At 43.5% G+C, this 24,382-nt stretch overlaps 1 protein-coding gene across 5 annotated transcripts; it reads left to right on the plus strand.

Moving 5' to 3' along the window:
• The first annotated feature begins 530 nt into the window (after positions 1–530).
• CYP2U1 (cytochrome P450 family 2 subfamily U member 1) lies at positions 531–21,349 on the plus strand. 5 transcript variants are annotated; one of them, XR_015165821.1, is made up of 6 exons: positions 637–1,255; positions 13,831–14,466; positions 16,220–16,381; positions 17,918–18,085; positions 18,429–18,518; positions 18,822–21,349. XR_015165821.1 is itself a non-coding variant. In XM_086406994.1 (5 exons), exons 1-5 carry the CDS (start codon positions 766–768, stop codon positions 18,995–18,997), a joined length of 1,632 nt encoding a protein of 543 aa, XP_086263120.1. In that variant the 5' UTR covers positions 531–765; the 3' UTR covers positions 18,998–21,349. The 5 variants fall into 5 exon arrangements, 4 of the variants coding, with proteins under 4 accessions (XP_086263120.1, XP_086263119.1, XP_086263117.1 ...); XM_086406994.1 differs by lacking the exon at positions 18,429–18,518 and having other exon boundaries at positions 531–1,255; XM_086406991.1 differs by lacking the exons at positions 17,918–18,085; positions 18,429–18,518 and having other exon boundaries at positions 636–1,255.
• Positions 21,350–24,382: the final 3,033 nt, after the last annotated feature.

A 24,382-nucleotide genomic window follows, 5' to 3' on the forward strand; every position in this document is an offset into this window, starting at 1 on the left:
TCCAAGCAAATTTCTGGATTAGGTCTCGTGCTTTACCTCGGCCACACGCTGAAACGCACGCTGAGCTTTCACTTTCCTCACAAAAGAGATATTACCACCGCCTGCCGCAAGTTCTACGCGCTTTATTCCATCACCCGCCCTCCCCCGCCCTCTCACGACTATTCCCCACCCATCCTTTCCAAAGCGTTGGTCACCTACATCTACAAATTCTACACATTGCATTTCCATCACCCTGCTGTTTCTGGGTGGAAGAAAGGGTCATTTCTTTCTCCGAATCCCGATTTAGATAAAGCAGCAATCCTGTCTTTTTGCTCCAGGAGACGGGGCGAGGACCTCTCTCCCAGCTCAGGGTAAAAGTGCTAATGTTTAGGCTGAGTCATAAGAGGGGCCTATTGACCTGGCACGGTTTAAGCACGCAACTGACAATGGACACAGGAAGTCCGATAACCAATCAGAGCGTAAATATGTGCGAGTATCTTTTTTTCAGGCGTAGGTCACTGCTAAGTCCGACCCAGCGGAGGGGCGCGAGCCCAGCCGGGTCCGCGGACCTCAACAGCGCGGTTGCAAGCGCGTCCCCGTTTCAGCTCGGGCGACGCTGATTGGAGGGACAGGCGGAGGCGGTGGGTGCAGCCAATCCGGAGTGGCATCCGCGTCTCCTCCCCGCCCCTGGGCGCCCAGGGAAGTTGGCCCTGGGGCCCGGCACCAGTGTCTGGGAGACTCTTGCGGGGTCTGCGGCAAGAGGCTGCGGACACCGGTGCACAGGCCATGGCCTCCCCCGGGCTTCCCCAGCCCCCCACCGAGGACGCGGCCTGGCCTCTGCGCCTCCTGCACGCGCCCCCGGGGCTGCTGCGGCTGGACCCCACGGGCGGCGCGCTGCTGCTGCTCGTCCTCGCCGCGCTGCTGGGCTGGAGCTGGCTGTGGCGGCTCCCGGAGCGGGGCATCCCCCCCGGGCCCGCGCCCTGGCCCGTGGTGGGCAACTTCGGCTTCGTGCTGCTGCCGCGTTTTCTCCGAAGGAAGAGCTGGCCGTATCGCCGAGCGAGAAACGGAGGAATGAATGCCTCGGGCCAGGGCGTGCAGTTGCTCCTGGCCGACCTGGGCCGTGTGTACGGCAACATCTTTAGCTTCTTCATCGGCCACTACCTGGTGGTGGTCCTCAACGACTTCCACAGCGTGCGGGAGGCGCTGGTGCAGCAGGCCGAGGTCTTCAGCGACCGCCCGCGGGTGCCGCTGACCTCCATCATGACCAAGGGAAAGGGTGAGCTGGGCCGCGCCTCGGGGTCACGGGCCCTGTGAACGCGCGGCTGGGGCTGCAGGTGCGCAGAGGCTGTGGGTTCTGTGCCCCTGAGGCCGCGCACCCGGCCCGCCGCGCACCTGCACCCGGAGGTGGAGGGAGGCGCTCCTCCCACTCCCGGATCCCGTCCATCCAGCTGGGATAGGCTCCATCCGCCCCAGGAGTATTCACTCCTTCCCAGAACGGGGCCTCACTCTTCAGGCTGTGTTCCCGACGAGGAACTTTGGCCTGGTTAAAAAGAGAGAGGGATATTTACACCGTTGGCCTTCTGAGTGCAAGAATTTAATGTGATTATTTTCCCATAGGATAGGAGCCAACTGACAAACCTAATACATCAGGTTCAGAGCCTCTCTGATTCCTGCTTATGGAAGTCTAAGTTGGGCAGTTTTGAGGGTTGGTAAACATCTGCTGCAGTCGAATATCACAGTTGCCCTTTATTTATCAGTGTTCCCTCTGTTGTATTGGCCGGCACGGGTCCCAGACTATTTTTCCATCTGTGCCAATCCTATCCTTAACTCAGATGTTAATTTCAATGTCTTTGCTGCAGGGAGTTTTTTTTTTTTTTTCCCCTCACTTCTGCAGCAGGTAAGTTAGGCTCCCTTGTTAGAACTTGTTTAATTGCAAAAGTACTTTTCCTTCGCTATCAGTCCTGAGGCTTCAGGATTTTCTAACCTTGGGCCCAAAGTTGTGTCTTCACCACTAGACTGACATCCAGGAGGACAGAGTAATTCCTCGTCCTTCCCGGCGTGCAGTAGCGCAGTAGTATAGTGTGTGTGTGCTCAGTCGTGTCTGACTCTTGGCGACCCCATGGACTGTAGCCCACCAGGCTCCTCTGTCCCTGGAATTTTTCAGATAAGAACGCTGGAGTGGGCTGCCATTCCCTTCTCCAGGGAATCTCCTGACCCAGGGGTTGAACACCTTGTCTCTTGCATCTCCTACATTGGCAGGCAAATACTTCACCATTGTGCCACCTGGAAGTAGGAGCCAGTAACTGTTAAGTAAATGAACTGCTGCTTCCCCTTCTTGGAATGTGGCATAAAGAGATTCAGGCTTTTTAGACCCTGATTAAGCCAGATTTTTGCATCAGGATTTTAAATGAATAGTAAAGACGATCTTAATATTTTAATGTTTAAAACATTAATTTTGATATTACTGAAAAACAAATTACACATGTCATAGTCCACACCTCATCCTCTGCACGCCTTCACACAGGCTGCTGCTTCTACCTGGAATTCTCTTCCGATCTCATGGCCACCTGGAGAACTTCTGCCTGCTTTTCTTCTCTCTCTCTCTCTCTTTTTTAATGAGGTGAAGTACAGATAGCATAAAATTTACCATCTTAATCATTTTTAAGCATACAGTTCAGCGTCATTAAGTCAATAACATTGTGAAAGTATCTCCGCTATCTCCAGAACCCTCTTCATCTTTCAAAACTGGAACTTCATACCCATTAAATAAACACTAAACACCCCCGAAACATTAAAGTCTCTAACCTCTGGCAACCATCATTCTATTTTCCATCCTAGGTAATTTATTTAAGTGGAATCATGCAGTATTTATCCTTTTGTGACGGATACATTTCACCTCATACAATGTTTTAAGGGTCATCCATCTTGTGGCACGTGTGAGGATTTTCTTCCTTTTAAGAGTGACTGCTGTTCCATTTAACGTTTGCACTGCACTTTGTTTGTCCATTCCTCCTTGATGGACTATTGGGTACTTCCGTCTTCAGACTATTGTGAAAAATGCTGCTGTGAACATGGTGTATCCACAAATAACTGCTCAAAGTGCTGCTGTCAGTTCTTCTGGGTGTAAATCCAGAAATGGAATTGCTTGATCATAGGGAACTCAGTGTTTAATTTTTGAGTGACTGCCATACCATTTTCCATAGCAGCTGCGCCATTTTACATTCCTACCAGCAATGGCCCACATTCCTACCTGCAACGGCCAACATTCCAGTTTCTCCACATCCTCACTAATACTTGTGCTCTGTTTCCTCATACCTGCTTCAATGTCTCCTCTCTGAGGATGTGTTCTATGACATATTTCTCTACCCTCCCAGGCAGAGGTGCGCTATTCTTTTCTCTGTGATACCACTGTTTTCAGTTAAACTCTCATCCCATTCCCTACCAGTCAGTCAATAAGTCTCATCAGTTCCTACTGCAGATACATCCATGTGCTGTATCCATTCACTTTTACCCATCTCCAGCTTATCCAAGCTACAGTCAGTTCTCATCTCTTACTGCAGAAACCTCTTAACTAGCCTGCTTGCTTCTGCTCCAATCATTCATATATACATCAATCAAAGGGATCTCTTAAAAGAAAAACAAAAAACTACGAATCAGAACAAATCATGTCACTCTGCCACTGAAACCAATTGCTTCTGACCCCGTTCTGTACCCTAAAGGGTCTGGCGTCTGTTTGCCTTTTGGACTTTATGTTTTTCTACTCATACCTTCCTTGTACATTTCAAGTACAGTGTCTGCTCTGGACACACTAAGCTGCTTCCTGGCAAGTTGGTGACTGCTTCAGGCTACTGGGTTTTGTTATCCTTGGGCCTGGAATAACTTTGTACTTGGCTGACTCTTTATCATCTCTTAAGTCAAGTGTCACCTTTCACTTCTAGTTTAGACACTATCCAATATCATAACTTAATCTCATTCATATTTCACCAAACTCATTCATTGAACATTTTGAAAGCATTTAGTCTATTACCAACCCCACCTCCCTCCAGAACGTGACCTCTGTGAGGGTAAAGACTTAGGTCATTTTAACCACTGCACCCCCACTAATTGGCACAGAGTAAGTAGTCAAGAAATGAATGAATGCGTGCACCAAGCACCTACTGTTGTACTGACCACATTGTATTGTCACTTTTGTTGCTTGTCTGTCTTTTCCTCCTGATTTTTTAAAGGTAAGAATTAGATTTTCTTCGTTGAGGTCCTTCTTGGTGGATGTATAGTTTGGTTAATAATCCATAATAAGGAAGGTGTTTTTTTTTTTAATTGGAAGATAATTGCTTTACAATTCTGTGCTGGTTTCTGCCATACATCAACATGAATCAGTCACAGGCTCCCCCTTAAACCTCCCTCCTATCTGCCCCCTCGTCCTACCCCTCTAGACTGTCACAGAGCCCTGGGCTGAGCTCCATGTGTCAGCAGCGAATCCCCACCGGCTCTGTTTTGCATATGGTAGCCTGTGTGTTTCCATGCTGCTCTCTCCATGAGTCCCCCTTCCCCCACTGTGTCCACAAGCTTGTCCTCTGTGTCTGTGTCCACTGTTGCCCTGCAGATAGGCTCATCAGCACCGTCTTTCCAGATGCCATCAGATCAGATCAGTCGCTCAGTCGTGTCCGACTCTTTGCGACCCCGTGAATCGCAGCACGCCAGGCCTCCCTGTCCATCGCCAACTCCCGAAGTTCACTGAGACTCACGTCCATCGAGTCAGTGATGCCATCCAGCCATCTCATCCTCTGTCGTCCCCTTCTCCCCCTGCCCCCAATCCCTCCCAGCATCAGAGTCTTTTCCAATGAGTCAACTCTTCACATGAGGTGGCCAAAGTACTGGAGTTTCAGCTTTAGCATCAGTCCTTCCAAAGAACACCCAGGGCTGATCTCCTTCAAAATGGACTGGTTGGATCTCCTTGCAGTCCAAGGGACTCTCAAGAGTCTTCTCCAACACCACAGTTCAAAAGCATCAATTCTTCGGCGCTCAGCTTTCTTTATAGTCCAACTCTCACATCCATACATGACCACAGGAAAAACCATAGCCTTGACTAGACAAACCTTTGTTGGCAAAGTAATGTCATATACATGCGTTAATATACAATGTTTGTCTTTCTCCTTCTGACTCACTCACTGTGTACAATAGGCTTTGTCTCTTGGGGGAATTAATACTTTAAGTGAAGCACCAAATTATCCCTGGCTCCCAAGACTTCCCTAAATAAGGAGGGATCTAATAACAAGCTGTGATCCAACTATACTTAAAAACTGCCTTATTAGATATAATAAGGTAGTTATTAACATAAATATATTGTAAGGCATTTATTATTATACATAATAAGGTAGTTATATATAATGCGGTTATTATTACATATATAAGGTAGTTGTTATATATAACAAGGCAGTTTTTAAGTATTAGTTGGATCACAGTTTGTTATTAGATCCCTCCTTATGGGGAAAGTCTTGGGTGCCCAGGATAATTTGCTGCTGCAGTGTCTGACCTAAAAGTATTAATTCCCCCAAGACACAGCTAGGACTTCTCAGGTGATGCTGCTCTGGTGTTCTGGTGGATGTATGTTGGGCAAATGTGCTGGAAGAAATTTCTGTTGCTAGTGAAGGTGATTGACAGGAGAAGGTAAAGCAAGAACCATATGTAACAAGGGAAATGCTTATGGATTTTACTTGGAATAAACAATAGGCCATCTGCACAGGAAAATGTAGATAGTCAAGGAATCTTTTAATGGAATTGTTTCAAAGGTGAAGAATAAAATGGGAGAAGGTAAATTTATCTCAAGATGACCATCAAGGGATAAAGGAGCAGATGAGTTCTGGGTTGACTTCTAGATCTAGAAGTGGATGGCATGGTCAGCTTGAAGGAGATTGGCCACAGGAGTGAAAGGCTGAGAGACTCAGCAAGATTTGAGGAATGCCCAGGCATTCCTCACTCCCTGCTCACTCCCTTCAGTGTCATTTCCAACAGAAACATTATAAAATGTGAAAATGTAAAATATAAAAGCCAGAAGGAGGATGTGTAGGCTATAAGAGAAGGTGATATTAGGAACTGGAGACCAATAGTGTTATTAAATGTTTCTTACAAGAAATTGTTTTTAAAGAATTTTGCTGCTAAAGTGGGTGAGACTAGCAGAGAAGGAATGTTTCATGAACAGTGATGTGCTAGAAATTGTTCACTTAACACATTGTCAATGAGTTCTAGCATGTAGGAAAGTTATTTGAGTTTTTCAAATGATTGTGCTTAGACAAGTTGATGTTGTTTTTAAACATAAAAACTATAGTCAGCTAGATAGGCCATAAAGATGTTCTACGTTAGCTATGCCCATCAAACCTATTGATCCATCTGATTCTGTTCCTGAGCAGGAATAGTTAATAAAGCTACAAAGTCAGGTTAAGAGGTACACACTACTAGGTATGAAATAAATAAGCTACAAGGGTATATTGTACATTACAAGGAATATAGCCAATATTAATAATAATGTTAAATGGAGTATATTTTAAAAATACAGAATCATCTTGTATACCTGAAACTAATTTTGTATACCTGAAATTAATATAATATTGTAAATCAACTGTACTTCAAATAAAAGAAGTTTATTAAGTCAGAGCCAAGTCTACCCAAGAAGTACTTTACTTACCAGAATGGCATAGTTTGAAAACCTCAAGGCAAAACTAATAAATGTAAATTATTCCGAAGTGGTATCACCATGGAATACCTGACTGAAACACTTGAGTCCTTCTCCTGCATTTTTCAGGTTATAACTAGAGAATAGAGGGTTTTAGAAGGGCTTTTCTCTGTAGTGGTGAAAATGGGAGAATGGGCATCTCAGGGTAGCTCCTGATTCTTGGAAAAGCTGGTTCACAGTAAGAAAGAAGTGAAAGGGGGTGCGGAGAGAAGGGGTTCTGTGATGTTTAGTCCTCTCTGAGGTGGTGACACCCAGCTCTTTCTGCTTTTTTATTCCGTCCACAGCCTACTTGGCCTTTTTGCCAAACTAGCTTGAGGGTATGTTTTGTCATTTCCAAACCAGAGTCCTGATTTTGCTTTGCAGTCATTTTTATTTTTCAGTGGTTTTTATCCCCTTGAGATGAAGTCTTTGTAGACAACCATTGTATACATAAGAAAATAGTGTGAAGTCACTCAGTCGTGTCCAGCTCTTTGCGATCCTGTGGACTGTAGGCCACCAGGCTCCTCTGTCCATGGGATTTCCCAGGCAAGAATACTGGAGTGGGTTGCCATTTCCTTCTCCAGGGGATCTTCCTGACCCAGGGATCAAACCCGGGTCTCCCTCATTGTAGGCAGATGCTTTAACCTCTGAGCCACCAATGTCAAAAAAAAAAAAAGAAAAAAAAAAAAGAATGGAGGTGTCAACAATTGGAAGATGTGCCTGAACCTCTTCCAAACACTCTAAGACTCTAAGCCATTCTGGCTTCCCGACCAGGGTATTTTACAAGGTTTGAAACCTGATGCCATGAATTCTGTCCATGCCTCTCATCCCTGACATTCTCAGACACTGTCTCCTTGGACACCTCTTACGTCTTGCACTTCATATCTGTCGAAGTGAAAGTGTTAGTCTCTCAGTTGTGTCCGACTTTTGCAACCCCATGGACTGTAGCCTGCCAGGCTCCTCTGTCCCTGGAATTCTCCAGGTAAGAATACTGGAGTGGGTTGTCATTTCCTACTCCAGGGGATCTTCCTGACCCAGGGATCAAACCCAGGTCTCCTGCATGTGAGGCAGATTCTTTACCATCTGAGCTACTGGGGAAGTCCTCATATCTGTCAAGTTGCTGTCAATACCCAATGGCCAAGGACCAGCCTCTCTTGAGAGGGTTCCCTCCTTTCCCCCACCTTATCTAAACCTGAATTTTTCCCTAAAGATAAACCAGCCCCTTTTTAACTTTCCCCAAGTTCTTTATTTTTCTAAAATGTGCCTTCATATACATCCTTATTTACAAATGAAGTATCACCCAGATGTCCTGTCTGAGAAGTACTGCTTTCACTCAGCTGACAGGGTGCTCTTTCCCTTGTCTACACTGAAACCTCAGTAGCCTCCAACATACAACATTTAATACAATGTATCCCAACAACAGAACATTCCGTATAGTCCAACATACAGCGTTCAATCCTGTACAGCCCAACAATGCAACACTCAATACCATACATACCACTTATGCAACTTTAGTGCAACCCACCAGACAACATTTCAATATGCTATGCAACTTCAGTAGAGTCCAGCATAAAACAGTAGAGTTGTTGATTTATCCAGTTCCTCAAAAAAACTGAAAGCATCTCGAGAACAGCGACTGTGTCTTTTAAATCCATATGCCCTTAGTAGCTGGCACATAGGGGACTCTAAATAAATATTGGAAAAACTAATAGAGGGCATTTTGCTAGACAAAATGTTTCTAAAATCCAAATGTATGGATTTAAAGATAAGTTTAAAGGTGAGAGTTTGAAAGATGATGAGTAGGTGACACAGACTGAAGACCTAACAAAAGAATAAAATCCCTTGAGAAATAGGACAGACCAGAGATGTCATATGTGACAATGTGACATCTTAAATTAGATGGCAGTTAAAATTAGGATAAAATCCTGAAGTTAGAGTGAGAGACCATATCTTTCCAAGGAAAGAGAAGGGAGCCCAATAACACAGCCTCTGAATGCTGACAGCAGCAAAAGATTGGGCATGGTTCAAGACAGGAAGTGTGATTAAGCTGTGGTTCCCTAGAAAATAGTTTATGGGGGTTTAGTAAACAAAGAGAGTCTAGTTTCAGGGGTAGTTAATAAATTTTTATTCCTTCTTGAAAATCACACACTATGCCAGAGGAACTTTTCACAGAAGCACCTACCCCATCCATGATGAAATGTTCCTATAACCCCGTACCACAACATCTGAAGACAAAAAACGGAGACAGGATTGGCAGATGACTTCAGAGAGTGGTGGGTGACCACCCTTAGGTTTCTGCAGGGGGAGGTACTAATGGAGTGTGGTCCAGTTCTTCCTAAGGAATCCCAGAAAGGCTCAGGAATCGGAGGTACCAGTGATTGCAGGAGATAGGGATGAGCCAGAGAGCTGAAAACAGCAATTGCTAGAAGTGCATATAAACTGTAGTTAGACCAGTTCCTTATCACCACCACCTTCCCTGCAGAAAATAGATGCTTTTGAAGAGCTTTGGATTTTAGTGACCTCTTGGTCAGCCAGTGATTTGAAGTAGGGAGGGGAATGAGGGCAGAGAGATATGACCTTGTACCATGCAAGATGAAAAGCCTGTGCACTGCACCTAGAGAGCAGCCCCCACTCGCCGCAACTAGAGACAGCCGGAGTGCAGCAACGAAGACCCAGTACAGCCCCAAAACGAACGAAAGAAAGAAAGAATAAGGAAGGCATTACATGATGATAACAGGAACCCTTTTTTTTTAACCAGGAAGATAAAATATTTCTAAATTTGAATGTAGCTGACAATGTTGTCTGGCATATACAACATAGATACATAAAATTTTTGTGTATTTTAATTATATATTTTAATTCTTAAAAAATATATATATATACACACAACAAAAACTTACATAATTGCAAAAAGAAATTGATAAGTACCATTAGAGCAAAATATTTTAACATAAGTATTTGAATAGTTGAGAGATCAGGCAGATAAAAACTTGGTAAGGATAAAGAAGATGTGATTCTAACAGTTAGCAGCTTTCTTTGTTGGGAAGGACCTTACAGTGGCAGGCTTGGTGTATTTTTACCTGTAGTGGATCATTTTTTAGTGCTCTCGTCCTTCATATGAAAAAAAGACTTAATAAGGTCATGTAACAATATGCAAAAATCACTATCTTTTCGGTTTCTTCTTTAGTTTCAAAGTGACAATTTTACAATGCTAAATTTCAGTTGTATTGGATACATGTATATGTGTGGCTGGGTCCCTTTGGCTGTTCACCTGAAATTATCACATTGTTCATTGGCCTGGTGTGCTGCGATTCATGGAGTCGCAAAGAGTCAGACATGACTGAGTGACTGAACTGAACTGAACTGATAACTCCAATATAAAATTAAAAGTTTTTTTTAAATCTCAAAAAAAGAGGACCTTATACCCAACAATTGCTTATATAAAAATTCTTCCCTACTTTATTTGGAGATTTATTAAAATTGATCACATTCTAGACTAAAAAGCTAGCCTCATCGATGTAAAAAATCAGCATAAGCCAGTTAACCTAGGTGGCAAAAGAGAATAACAGAAGAAAAACTTTATACTTCAAATGTATTGAAAAGACATGCAAACAATACTTGTGGACCGCAGCTTAAGTGGATCTCAAAGGCAACTGTAGAGCCTTGAAAAGTGAAAGTGTTAGTCTCTCAATAGTGTTGGACTCTTTGCAACTCCATGGACTGTAGCCCAAGGCTCCTCTGTCCATGGGATTCCCCACGCAAGAATACTGGAGTGGGTAGCCATTCCCCTCTCCAGGGGATCTTCCCAACCCAGGGGTGTCTCCTGCATTGGCATGCAGATTCTTTACACTGAGCCACCTGGGAAACCCTTGTAGAGCCTTCACTATCCTTTCTTAGGATAAAGGTCTGAAAACTAGTGGGCTACCCTGGTGGCTTAGTGATAAAGAATCTGCATGCTAATGCAGGAAACGTGGGTTTGATTACCCATGTTTCCATGCTAATGTAGGAAATGTGGGTCGGGAAGATCCCCTAGAGAAGGAAATGGCAATACACTCCAGTATTCTTGCCTGGGGAATCCCATGGACAGAGAAGCCTAGCGGGCTACAGTCCATGGGGTCCCAAAGAGTTGGGCACAACTTAGCAACTAAACAACAGCAACAATATACAAGAAGGCAGACTAGAAAACCTGTAATGGAGCTGCCGGCATACAGCAAATGTATGACAGAGGAAGTGGTGTAGATCAGTAGGGAAAAGGAGAAGCTGTTCCATTAATGGTGCTTGAATAACAGATTTTCAGAATAGGGGTAAAGTGGATTCCTTCTTCACAACAAGTAGGAATACCTACTGCTACTGCTGCTGAGTCGCTTCAGTCGTGTCCGACTCTGTGCGACCCCATGGCAGCCCACCGGGCTCCCCCGTCCCTGGGATTCTCCAGGCAAGAACACTGGAGTGGGTTGCCATTTCCTTCTCCAATGCATGAAAGTGAAAGTGAAGTCGCTCAGTCGTGTCCGACTCTTCGAGACTCCATGGACTGCAGCCTACCAGGCTCCTTCATCCATGGGATTTTCCAGGCAAGAGTACTGGAGTGGGGTGCCATCGCCTTCTTCAGGAATACCTAACATAAGTATAAACTCCAGGTAGGCTATAGAGACTTAAATGTCAAAAAGCAATATGTTTTAATTTTACAAGAAAATAGTTGTATTTATGAACCTGTGGTAGGAAAAGATTTTTAAAATAAGATACACAGCACAAACCACTAAGAAAAGATTGGTAAATGCAACTACCTTCATATTTAAAACTAGTTTATCAAGTAGTAGCATGAAAACATGAAAAAAAGCAATTCACGTGGTGAAAGACAGTATCTGCTTTGCATGTAGAATATATAAGAAGAAAATTGCACAGTTTATAAGCACAAATCACAGAATAGGAAACTTGGGCAAAAGCCATATGAGAAGCTGTTCCAACTCACTGTAACAGTCAGGGACATGCAAATAAAAATCAGATGAGATACATTTCAGCCCTCTGGCAAAAATAAAATGTCGATAACTGCCAAGTGATGGCAACTATTTGACAAGAGATCGTTAATATACTTCTGGTAGGCACACTTTTGGGGTCTTCTCCACTTTGGAGAGGAGTATGGCAGTATGGCAATGGCACCCCACTCCAGTACTCTTGCCTGGAAAATCCCATGGACGAAGGAGCCTGGTAGGCCGCAGTCCATGGGGTCGCTACAGTCAGACACGACTGAGCGACTTCACTTTCTCTTTTCACTTTCATGCATTGGAGGAGGAAATGGCAACCCACTCCAGTGTTCTTGCCTGGAGAATCCCAGGGACTGGGAAGCCTGGGGTCGCACAGAGTCAGACACGACTGACTCGACTTAGCAGCAGCAGTCACATTGAAGGTGTGTGTGTTTTAGGACACATCAACATACTGTTAGCAATGTTTTCAAAATTCTGATGGAGGGGGAAAGGTACAATTAATACATGTGCTGAAAATCTTTAGAAAATCTGTCTCTGATGTATCCTTTCCCAGGAAACTACTAGAGGATAGGCTTCAACAAAATTCAGTAGTGAAAGAAGAAAAAGACATAGATTCCAGGGAAATGGGTTCAACACAGGAGGTCCAAAAAGATTTCTACGCTGTGCTGCAACACTTCAGTTGTGTTCAGTTCTTTTTGACCCCGTGGACTGTAGCCTGCCAGGCTCCTCTGTCCATGAGATTCTCCAGGCAAGAATATTGGAGTGGGTTGCCCTGCCCTCCTGCAGGGGATTTTCCCGCCCCAGGGATCAAACCCATGTCTCATTATGTCTCCTGCATTGGCAAGCAGGTTCTTTACCACTAGCACCACCTGGGAAACCCCTACAAAAATTTGTAGTTGATGACAAATGGGAGTCATAAAACACCTAAACAGAAGGCCTAGAAAGAATATCGTATTTGAGCAGATGTGTGGAAGATCCCGGTCAGGAATATGAACCTGATCATTCAAAACAGACCATATGGCTTTTTTTTTTTTTTGAGAATCATTTTACATAGACAGACTTAACCACTGAGAGAGGTCTTTATTTCATTCTCAGCTGTATTCACAGCATCCCAGTGTCTGGTACATAGTAGGCATTCAGAAATATTCGTTAAGTGAATGAAGCATGTCCTTGAAGGTAGCAGGAATGAAGTAGATGAAAAATAGGAAGGAAGAAGAGCTGGCTGAAACAATAAAGCACACCATGGAAAAGAGGAGGATGAAATAAGTGACAGGAAGCAAAGAATATTTGAGAACAATTTGATACAAAATCTGAGAGCAATTCTGTTGGGGTTGATGGTGAAAGATGTATAACATAAGTGAGAATCAAATAAGCTGTGGTTGTGAATGTCCTAGAGTTCAGAGGCTTTTAAATTAGGGCTGTTTGCAACAACAGACATTTTAGATTACTTGCCCGTTCTTTGATCCAAGCTTTGGTGAGCACCGTTCTAATTCAGTTGGGTCATTCACGTATTCAGCGAATACTTAACAAGCTCCTCCTCTGTATGTAGCCCTATGTCAGAAGTTTGGATTTTAATGAGGAGCAAACTCAGATATTATCCCTGCCCTCATGTGCGCTCTGTTACTGTGCTTCTTGTGTTCATAATGTTTAGAATATGCGTGTACCTAGCTTGAGATATTGGAGAAGGAAATGGCGACCCACTCCAGTGTTCTTGCCTGGAGAATCCCAGGGACGGGGGAGCCTGGTGGGCTGCCGTCTATGGGGTCGCACAGAGTCAGACACGACTGAAGTGACTTAGCAGCAGCAGCTTGAGATATTTTCTAAGTCTGGGTTCACTTTAAGAAAGTAAGATTTTGAAATTTAGGTAACTCTAGAAATCGAACCTCGTTTTCTCTTATTTCACCTGGAGTTATAATAATAAGCTTTTTAGCAAAGTTTTCTAGTGAAATTAGATATAATTTTTGTTATTAGAAACATACACTATCTGGATAACTAAATTTTGCCAGTCGTTCTTCTTGGCTGGTGGTCCTTACCTATACGTATATGAGCTTTGCACAAGTGACTTGAGAAGTACAAGTCCACTTTATGGTTGGTCCTCTTCAGTGTTAATAATCAAGCTTTGCTGTCTCTCACCTTCTTTCCTTGGTTTTCTTTTTGCAGGGATTGTATTTGCACATTATGGTCCAGTCTGGAGACAACAGAGGAAGTTCTCTCATTCAACTCTTCGTCATTTTGGCTTGGGAAAGCTTAGCTTGGAGCCCAAGATTATTGAGGAGTTCAGATATGTGAAAGAGGAAATGCAAAAGCACGGAGACGCCCCTTTCAATCCTTTCCCCATTGTCAACAACGCCGTCTCTAACATCATTTGCTCTTTGTGCTTTGGTCGGCGCTTTGATTACACCAATAGTGAATTTAAGCAAATGCTTAATTTTATGTCACGAGCATTAGAAGTTTGTCTGAACACCCAGCTCCTCCTGGTCAACATATGCTCCTGGCTTTATTACCTTCCTTTTGGACCATTTAAGGAATTAAGACAGATTGAAAAGGATTTAACCATTTTCCTTAAAAAAATCATCAAAGATCATCGAGAGTCTTTGGATGTAGAGAACCCTCAGGACTTCATAGACATGTATCTTCTCCATGTGGAGGAGGAGAAGAAAAATAATAGCAATAGTGGGTTTGATGAAGATTACTTATTTTACATCATCGGCGATCTCTTCATTGCTGGCACTGATACCACAACTAACTCTTTGCTTTGGTGCCTCCTGTATATGTCAATGCACCCCAACATTCAAGGTAATAAACAGATGTTTTCTTTATTCATGGCAAAACCAGGATATTTAAATCAGGATCAACAACCTTGGTGATCCTGTGGCTCCTATCAATAAGCAACATCTTCAGGCTGGAAAACAAAATGGAAATGCTTACATCTCATAGGGAATTGGTAAGGTGTTAACAGTGAAACTCCAAGATTCTAGACAGTGGCACTAAGGCCACAGCTTGCATGCATCTGCTCTAAATCTCTACAGGTCTGATTCTGTGTGAAATCTAGGATGAAGAAAGAACTTTAGAGAAGACTCTTTTAGAGTTGAATCATAATCATCTGAACCCATGCATCTTTTTTGAAAGTGAGACCAGAGGCCCAGAGTTCTGTGATTTTCACAAGGTCACAGAGCTAGTTCTACCACATCAATACCAGTAGGTAGTGAATATCAGTGGAAGTTCACAGTGGAAGGACAGGGGGAAGAAGTGTATTCATTTTCCATTGCTCCTACAACAAATAACCACACACTTAGTGACTTAACACAAATTTGTTATCTTAGAGTTCTGTACCTTAGAAGTCTGACACTGTCTCAGTGAGCTAAAATCAAGACATTGGCAGGGCTGCGTGCCTTGCTGGACACTCTGGAGGAGAATCCATCTCCTTGCCATTTCCAGCTTCTTTGGCTGGTGGCCCCGTCGCTCCCATTTTGAAGCCAGCAATCTTGTATCTCTCCGACCATTTTTTCATAGTCATATCTCCCTCTGATTCTAAACTCAACTGGAAAAAGTTCTCCAATTTTAAAACCCATGTAAGTAGACTGTGCACACCGAGAAAATCCAGCATAATCTCCCCAGCTTAAGGTCCTTCGTTTAATCCAAGTCCCTTTACCATATAAGATAGCATATTCACAGGTTCTAAGGGATTATGGACATCTTGGGGGACCATTGTCTGCCTACTGTAGATGGGATTTTGCCTACCTATATTCATTAACTATTGATGAGTAGCAGATTATCCCAAAATTTAGCATCTTAACAACCATTCATTATGTCACATAGTTTCTGAGGATCAGGAGTTTGGAGCAGCTTAGGCTGGATGTTCTGCATAGGATTTCTTAGGAAATTACAATCATGATGGTGGCTGGGGTAACAAATACCTGTAGACTTGACTAGGACTAGAGGATCCTCTAGCAAGATGATTCACCCACATGACTGCTGGCGGGCCTTACCCTTCAGACCTTGACTTGGCTGCCAGCTTCTCCCAGAATGAATGACTCGAGAGTGAGTGGTCCACACAAAAGCCATGGTGGTCAACTCTAACCCAAGCTCAGAATGGTCATACCACTACTTCTCCCTATTCTATTGGTAACAGAGACCAGTTTGGTATAAAGTGGGAGGGGACAGCACAAAGATGTGACCACCAAGAAGTGGGGTCACGGGGGGGTCATGTTGAGCTGTCACACGTCATCACAGGTAAAAGTTTAGAGAGCCAGTTCTAAGCTGATACGAGAGAGTGATTCAGACTGGTCCTGAATCCAGTGCACCTTCCCCTTGGCCCCTCTGTCTGCTGTGCCATGCTCCATTAAGCGTCCCAGGCTGGTACAGAGTCCCTGGGACCAGCTGCCTCTACTGGGATATCTGAGCGGTGCTTCATTTCACGGAGGCTAAGTCAGCTTCTATTGCCGACTTCCCAGCTGGGCAGGTGTGGTGATGGGAAGTGTGCATGGGAGGGCAGTCTCTCCTGGCTTATCCTTTGGATTCTGCTTTCCTTTTTTTTTTTTTTGTATAGAAAAGATTCATGAAGAAATTGCAAGGGTCATTGGTGCTGACCGCGCCCCCTCCCTCACTGACAAGGCACAGATGCCCTACACAGAAGCCACCATCATGGAGGTGCAGAGGCTGAGCACTGTGGTGCCGCTCTCCATCCCTCACATGACCTCAGAGAAAACAGGCAAGTCCAGGGCCTTCCTCCTCGGAATGCCCTTGAGGGGAACCCAGCCCCTTCACCCAGAGGACCTGAGGTGAGGGTGCAGCCGGGGTTTGGCATGGTCATGGATAATCAAATGTCCAGGGGATGCTTCAGCCTCGCTGTCCCTGTTTGCTGTACTGGCTGGCATTCCAGCACTGGCTGACTGGTAAACAGCTCTCTTGGCTTCAGAGCATGCTCATGTACACTGGTCAGGCAAATTCTTCCCTTTAAGGTGGCTGTATTGGCAGATACAATAGTTAACAAAGGTCCCTCTCAGTCCTCCTGTTCTTGGAGGTCCGAAGAGCTAGCCTAAATTTGGAATTAAGGAGTTCAACTGGGAATTATCCTGCATCGTTTTTAACAATTCTGCAACTGAAGCACAAATGGTGAAGAATTAGAAGAGCCCATCTGATTCTGAGGGCACATGTTTCAGCCTCTCATCTACAGTGACATACAGGCTCTCAGACTGTAAATGTCCTTCATAGCCAGGAGTTGTCCTCTGGAGACAGCCTGTGATGAAATGGCCTTGCATCTACTTATAAGACAATTGTAGGAGGCAATCACTTATAAATGACATTGGATCACTCAACAGTTGGGTGGAAATTAGATACCAAGTATGTGCGGCATCTTTGGGGCATTGTTTAAAGTACATATGATCTTGTCAGCTGGTGAGAGCCAGTGCTGATGTCCTGTTATATCCTTTTAGTTTACCTTCTTCATTGCATTGTTGTGTGGACATAAAAGACTGTGAGCTGTAAATTATATATAAAAATTACTGTTGTCTGAAGTGAAGAGAAGTGAAAGTCGCTCAAGTCATGTCTGACTCTTTGCGACTCTGTGGACTGTAGCCTGCCAGGCTCCTCTGTCCATGGAATTCTCCAGACAAGAATGGAGTGGGTAGCTATTCCCTTCTCCAGGGGATCTTCCCGACCCAGGATCAAATACAGGTCTCCTGCATTGCGGGCAGATTCTTTACCATCTGAGTTTAGTTGCTAAGTTATGTTTGACTCTTTGTGACTCCATGGAGTGTGGCTGCCAGGCTCCTCTGTCCATGGGATTTTCCAGTCAAGAATACAGGAGTGGGTTACCATGCCCTCTTCCAGGGGATCTTCCCAACCCAGGGATCAAACCTGTGCCTCGTGCATTGGCAGGTGGGTTCTTCACCACTGAGCCACCAGGGAGGAATTTATAATTTTTTGGAACAGTTTACTTGACATGCCACATGATTTCTATTTTAATGTTTCTCTTAATTATAATTTTTAATGGTTTGATTGGGTTTATTAACTCAGCATGCATCAGAGCAGCTCCTGTGCTCTGTCTTAGGCTGAGTCTAGGGATCGTGTGGAGACTATGACAGTTAATGAGGTCTTTTCCCTGCCCTCAAAGTACCTGAAAGTTTACTCTCAGCAGCTTAAGAACCTAGATACATAACTAGCTCTTTTTTTTCAAACAGTGATGTTTACTGAGAGCTATTAGTAAAAGCATGTTGAATGATTTTGTGGTTTTGTTCTGTTTTAGTGCTCCAAGGTTTTACCATTCCTAAAGGCACAATAATATTACCCAACCTATGGTCAGTACACAGAGACCCAGCCATCTGGGAGAAACCAAATGATTTCTACCCTGATCGATTTCTGGATGATCAAGGACAACTTATTAAAAAGGAAACGTTTATTCCTTTTGGGATAGGTCAGTTAAACTTTTATTTTCTTAATGGTATAATTAAGAAAGAAGTAGAACCAGAAGAATCTTTTATTATTTCATGATATTGTTTTAAAAATGTGTCTTTCTTGACAAGCCAATATATGAGAGAAATAATTTAGATAATGCATCTCCACTATGTTCATTTCATATTAAAAAAAATGAAAGCAGTTGATTTTAAATCGTTAAACGTGACTAGAAATCTTCCTTTTTGCGTTGTCCAGGTGATTGTTGAAGTCCCAGAGAACTATTAGAGTTAAGAGCAGCTTTCGACCTGCCTGAATGGTGGGTAAGAGGGTGGGATCTCTGATCTCAGCAGTTACTCTTTTAGGTCCCTAGATGAGGGCAAGGAGGCTTCTTTCTATAGAAAAGGAATGCTCCGGAGATTCTCACGGGATGTCTCTTCTCTTCAGTCTTCCAGGTAAGAGCAGGGAAAGAGATAAGTAGGTATGGAGGAGGAGACGAGGTAGCCCGCCTTGTTGGGTCCATCTCCAGTTTCTATCTAGGATGAGCATAGATTTTTGTGAGGAGTCAGCTAAAATGTGAACTTGGTAAAAATTCTAATAGACTATGGGAAGCCCTGGGGTATATGTGGCAATTTTATTTCAAACTTCTCAGTGTCTGCCTTTAAAACACTCAATTTAGAGTTTTTGTATAAATGTATCCCTTTTGAGGTAGGAAAAGGGGTGGTCTTGTAATCCCTTTTTTCTGGTCTTATTTTTAGGGAAGCGGGTGTGTATGGGAGAGCAGCTGGCAAAGATGGAGTTGTTCCTGATGTTCGTGAGCCTGATGCAGAGTTTCACGTTTGTTTTGCCTAAGGATTCAAAGCCAATCCTGACTGGGAAATATGGTCTAACTTTAGCCCCACATCCATTTAATATAATCATTTCAAAGAGATAAAGAACATATCCATGAAGAGATGGTGCAGAGAATGTAAATACACATCCTTCTAAACAGCCTTCCTTCTGTAATTGACAGTGGATCTGGCAACTCTGAAAATCTAGGTTGGCCTCAGATCAGAGAGAGATTGGAAAGAGGGTCGAACATGGGGACTTTTGCTTTTGAGGGGGGGTTCCTCTGCAGGAAACTTCAGCCATTTCAGTAATGCATGTGACTTGGGGGATTGCGACCAAAGTAGTGGATGGGGAAGCAGGCAATATGGATTTTTATGCCCAGTGGGCTCCACCAGTGGGCATTTCATCTCATCTCTCAGTGCCTCAGTCTTTTCACATGGAAGGCAGTGGTAACAAAACCTGCCTCATATCTTGGCATGCATGTGTGCATGCTAAGTCACTTCAGTGGTCTCCAACTCTGTGATCCTATGGACTGCCCGCCAGGCTCCTGTGTCCATGCGATTCTCCAGACAAGAATACTAGAATGGGTTGCCATTCCCTTCTCCAGGGGATCGTCCAGACCCACGGATCAAACCTGGGTCTCCTGCGGCTCCTGCATTGCAGGCAGATTCTTTACCACTGAGCTACTGCAGACACTCATCTCGGCTTGAACGATGGTCAAATGCCCCATATCTTTACTGACATCACTAAGATGCTGTTAAGTTCTGGAGAACAAATCCGGGAGAAGGAAGACCTACCTGTTTAAGACCCATGGCAACATGAAAGTGGTGTTCAGACTTTAATACTTCATCAGAGAAGGATGTGGGCTTGAGTGACAATGAATTAGAACTTATCTTGGAACAGAGTTTATGTCAGTTTTAAGGGACTTGTTATCATTACCCTTTTACGATTTTAGTTTTTACTTTTTGTAGACATAGGATGAAGAGAACCCTTGTTCAGTATGTTGAGGAATGGATATGGTCTGAATGTATATGTTTGCCTTCTCTTTCAACTACATCAACAGTGAGCCTAGATGAAGAAGTGGCTTCATGGCAGGATTCCTTTCTGCTGTCTTTACCCACAAGGATGTAGCTCTAGCTTTTAACTTGAGCCCTGAATAGTGAGCTCAGGAATTTTGATACTAGGATTAATAAGGGAAGGATTTGAGCTGTACTGCACGTTCCTTTCCTGTTCTTCCTTCCTGCCACTAGGCCTAACATATCTCATCCTTGAAGACTCACAAAGACAGGAAGGCATTCTTTTGCTTATTAAGATAACTAAATTGTTTCTTAATAAATAAGCTCCTTCTGAAAGAGCAGTTCTCGAAAAAGGTAACGCCCTCTTTCAGGAGGTGTTTGGAAATATGGGGGTGTGTTTTTCGTTATCATAATCATGGGGGTGCTACTGGCCTTTTTTGCTGCCACGAAGCCAGGATGATAAATGTCTGAGCAGTCCTAGACAGTGAAGAGCAGACCTATCCACAGAGAACATGCCCCAAAAGTGGCCAGGCCTTTCCTTTATTCTCCCATTATATTCCGTATATAGAAGGAATCGTGATATAATATGAGCAGCTGTTCTTTTTGAGCCTTCCTCATTCTGGCAACATATTTTATGCTTCAGTTGAATACTTATGTAATTCTTACAGACTGTCCAGTCACAGGATGATATTTTGTAGCTATGAAGCTCAAGCTTAGAGAAGCTAAGGACTTTGTGTAGTTATTAATAAGAAGTACCACTGTTTGTTTCAAACCTACCAGTTTATAACAGGAGAGTTCTTCCTGTACCACTTCTTGGTACTTCCTCCACTAGATCCCATAGCAGCCTATCTCTCTGCATTTTCAACATGGATAAATGACATACAGGCCAATCTTTAGGTGCCTTGAGCATTTTTTGTTAATTAAAATAGAAAACCTAATGAATGAAATGCCTAGGCACTGTGAGTGAATGGAGAGTTTGTTGTGCAGATCTTGGATGGATGGTGTGGGTTACCCTGCGTCATGAGCAGGGCAGTTTGTTCCTCATTTGAAATTGCATATGCTTTGGAATTGCACTATTAACTTTGCATTAGCAAATTTATTACTCCTCGATTTATAAATACATTTTCAGTATTCCCTAAACAGTTTGCAGCTAATTTGAGGAAAAAAACTATTCTGTGAGAGTATGTTGAAATAAGATGTTTATTAAACTTTAAATAATGCCTTAAACTGTAGCATTTTAAAAACATCTGTTTATGGCAAATCACTGCAAAGACTTAGTGCTTTCCTCCCATGTGTTGATGTTTTACGATTTTGTACTTTATGATTTACTTGAAGTGTAAAAAGAATAGTACTTTGTTTGGTAATTCTGCCTGATACCTACTTTTAGTCCTCATTGTGAACATAATTTTTGATGTTTTTATTAAACTTTTAATTTTAACTAAGATAGTGTCACTTCTGGGTTTTGGGGGTTTTATTTCAGTTGCTAAGCAAAATTCTTTCTTACCAGATGTCAAGTTAGGAAGTGGAAGAGGGAACAGACCTCCAGAAAGAGAGAGATGGCCACATATAAGCATGATCTCCAGGCAGGAGGATAATTCTTTTAAAATATGCTCTCTTTTACACAGTTACTCTCAGGGCTGTCTTAAAGCCCACGTTTCTTATTTCCCACATCAAAATCCTGCATGATTTGAAGGATGGATGAATCTGTACAAGCCCATGGTGGCAAAGTATCAAGTGCTTATCTCAATTACACTTCTTAGCTCAGGAAAATGAGTTTTTAAAATACTCCACCCTATGGATTTTTCCTCTAGATGAGCCCACTGCCAGCCTTTTTCCATGGCCCAGTCTTCCTCCTACAGGTTACAGCTCAGAGGTCACCTCCACAGGCACGGCTTCCACTAGGGTCCAATCTAAAGTGGCCTTTCCTGAGAACTCTCTGGTATAGACTAAATGTATGTGTTCCTTGCCAAGAATTCATTAGTTGAAATCTGATCCCCAGTGTGATGGTATTTGGAGGTAGAATCTTTGGAAGGTGATTATGTCATGAGAGTGGAGCCCTCATGAATGATTAGGGTCCTTATAAGAGCCCCGAGAACTGCCTGGTCCCTTCTGTCATATGAGAACACAGTGCAGAGATAGCCGTCCATGAACCAGGAAGCAGGCTCTCACCAGACACCGAATCTGCAGATGCCTTGAGTTTGGACTTCTAGCCTCCAGAAGGGTGGCTCAGTGGTAAGGAATCCGCCGATCAATGTAGGCGATGCAGGTTTGATCCCTGGGTCAGAAGATCCCCTAGAGAAGGAAACGGCAACCCACTCTAGCATTCTTGCCTGGGAAATCCCATGGACAGAGGACCCTGGTGGGCCACAGTGTCACAAAAGAGTCAGACACGACTTAGTGACTGAACAACAGCCTCCAGAACCATATGAAATAAATTTATTTGTAAAAATCTCAAGTCTATGGTGTTTTTGTTGTAATACCATAAGTGGATAAAATACTTCCTGATTTATCACCCAGTTTATTTCCTCCAGAGACCTCCTCGTTATTTACAGTTACCCTGTTTATTAAAATCCTCAGTTTCCATCATCTCTTCCACCTCTGGCCAGAGGACCATTGATGCAAAAGTTTTCAATTTTGATGAAGTCCAAATGGCAAACCACTCCAGTGTTCTTGCCTGGAGAATCCCAGGGATGGGGGAGCCTGGTGGGCTTCCGTCTGTGGGGTCACACAGAGTCGGACATGACTGAAGCGACTTAGCAGCAGCAGCAGCAGTCAGTCAATTTTTTCTTTTGTTGCCTGTGTCTTCAGTGTCATATCCAAGAAATCATTGCCAAATCCAATGTCATGAGGCTTTCGCCCTGTTTTCTTCTAAGAGTTTTAGTTTTAGGTTTTATGTGAGGGTCTTTGATTCTTTTTGAATTGACTTTTGTATTTGGTGTAAGGTAAGGGTCTAACTTTCATGCATGTGTATAACAGTTTTCCCAACACTATTTGTTGAAAAGGCTGTCTTCCCCAATTAATGATCTTGATACTTCTGTCCAAAATTGTTTGACCATATACACAAGGATTTATTTCTTTGTGGATACTATCTTTTTTTTGTTGTTTTTTTCATTGTCTTTTTATTTTGGCTGCACAGCCAGCATGTGGGATCCTAATTTCCTGACCAGGGATGGAATCTGTATCCACTGCATTGGAAGTGTGGGGGCTTAGCCACTGGACCACCGGGAAGTCCCTGGATACTACTTTTAAAGTAATGAATCACTAAACAGTTTTGTACTAACGCCAGAATATTCAGACGAATCAGTGAAACAAAACAGCATATCCTCTAGTGTATAAAAGTGGCATCACGCTGTTGTTCAGTCACTCAGTCGTGTCCAACTCTGCGACTTCACGGACTGCAGCACACCAGGCTTACCTGTCCTTCACCGTCTCCTGGAATTTGCTCAAATTCATGCCCATTGCATCAGTGATGCCATCCAACCATCTCATCCTCGTTGCCCCCTTCTCTTCCTGCCCTCAATCTTTCCTAGTATCAGGGTCTTTTCCAATGAGCCGGCTCTTTGCATCAGGTGGCCAAAGTATTGGAGCTTCAGCGTCAGTCCTTTCAATGAATATCAGGGTTGATTTCCTTTAGGATTCACTGGTTTGATCTCTCTGCTATCCAAGAGACTCTTCAAGAGTCTCCTCTGGCATCACAGTATGAAAGAACAAAATACTTTAAAAAGCAGTGCTGGGCCCATTGGCTGTTGCTGCGTGCCTGCTCAGTCGTGTCCACTCTTTGTGACCCCGTGGACTGTAGCTCGCCAGGCTCCTCTGTCCATGGAATTTTCCAGGCAAGAATGCTGGGCTGAGTTGCTGTTTCCTTCTCCAGGGGGTCAAACGCATCTCTTGCGTTTCCTGCATTGTCAGGTGCTTTCATTATCACTGGCGCAACCTGGGAAGGGCAACTGGTTAATTACTTAGAAAATTAAACAACTCTTCCCTCTTTTCCAAACACCCAAATTCATCCCAAGAGGTCTAATAAGTAAAAATAATACATCTGTATGTATTCCTGAAATATCTGATATGGGAATGGGAAGCGACTTTTCCAAGCATAAAAAAATTATGGACATTTTGAAACACATACAGAAGTTAAGCTCAAATCTTGTTTCATCTACACTATCCCACTTCCCACCAGCCTCATTCTGTACTGATTTATTATGAAGCAAATCTCAGATACATCACACAAGCATATTCATCATGTAAAATATGTCTTGCAAGGATGTCTCATCTCGAGTTGTAGTTTTATTTCAAAGAAATATTGACAAGGGGTATAAGTGCCGCAGTGGTAAAGAATCCACTTGCCAACGCAGGAGACACAGGTCCAATCCCTGGGTCAGGAATATCCCCTGGAGAAGGAAACAGCAACTTACTCCAGTATTCTTGCCTGGAAAATTCCACAGATAGAGGAGCCTAGAGGCTACATTCCACAGGGT

The sequence above is a fragment of the Bos grunniens genome, chromosome 6, assembly GCF_055505025.1.
Source record: "Bos grunniens cultivar Pamir isolate PY7600 chromosome 6, Bosgru_T2T1.0, whole genome shotgun sequence".
Lineage (NCBI taxonomy): Eukaryota > Metazoa > Chordata > Mammalia > Artiodactyla > Bovidae > Bos > Bos grunniens.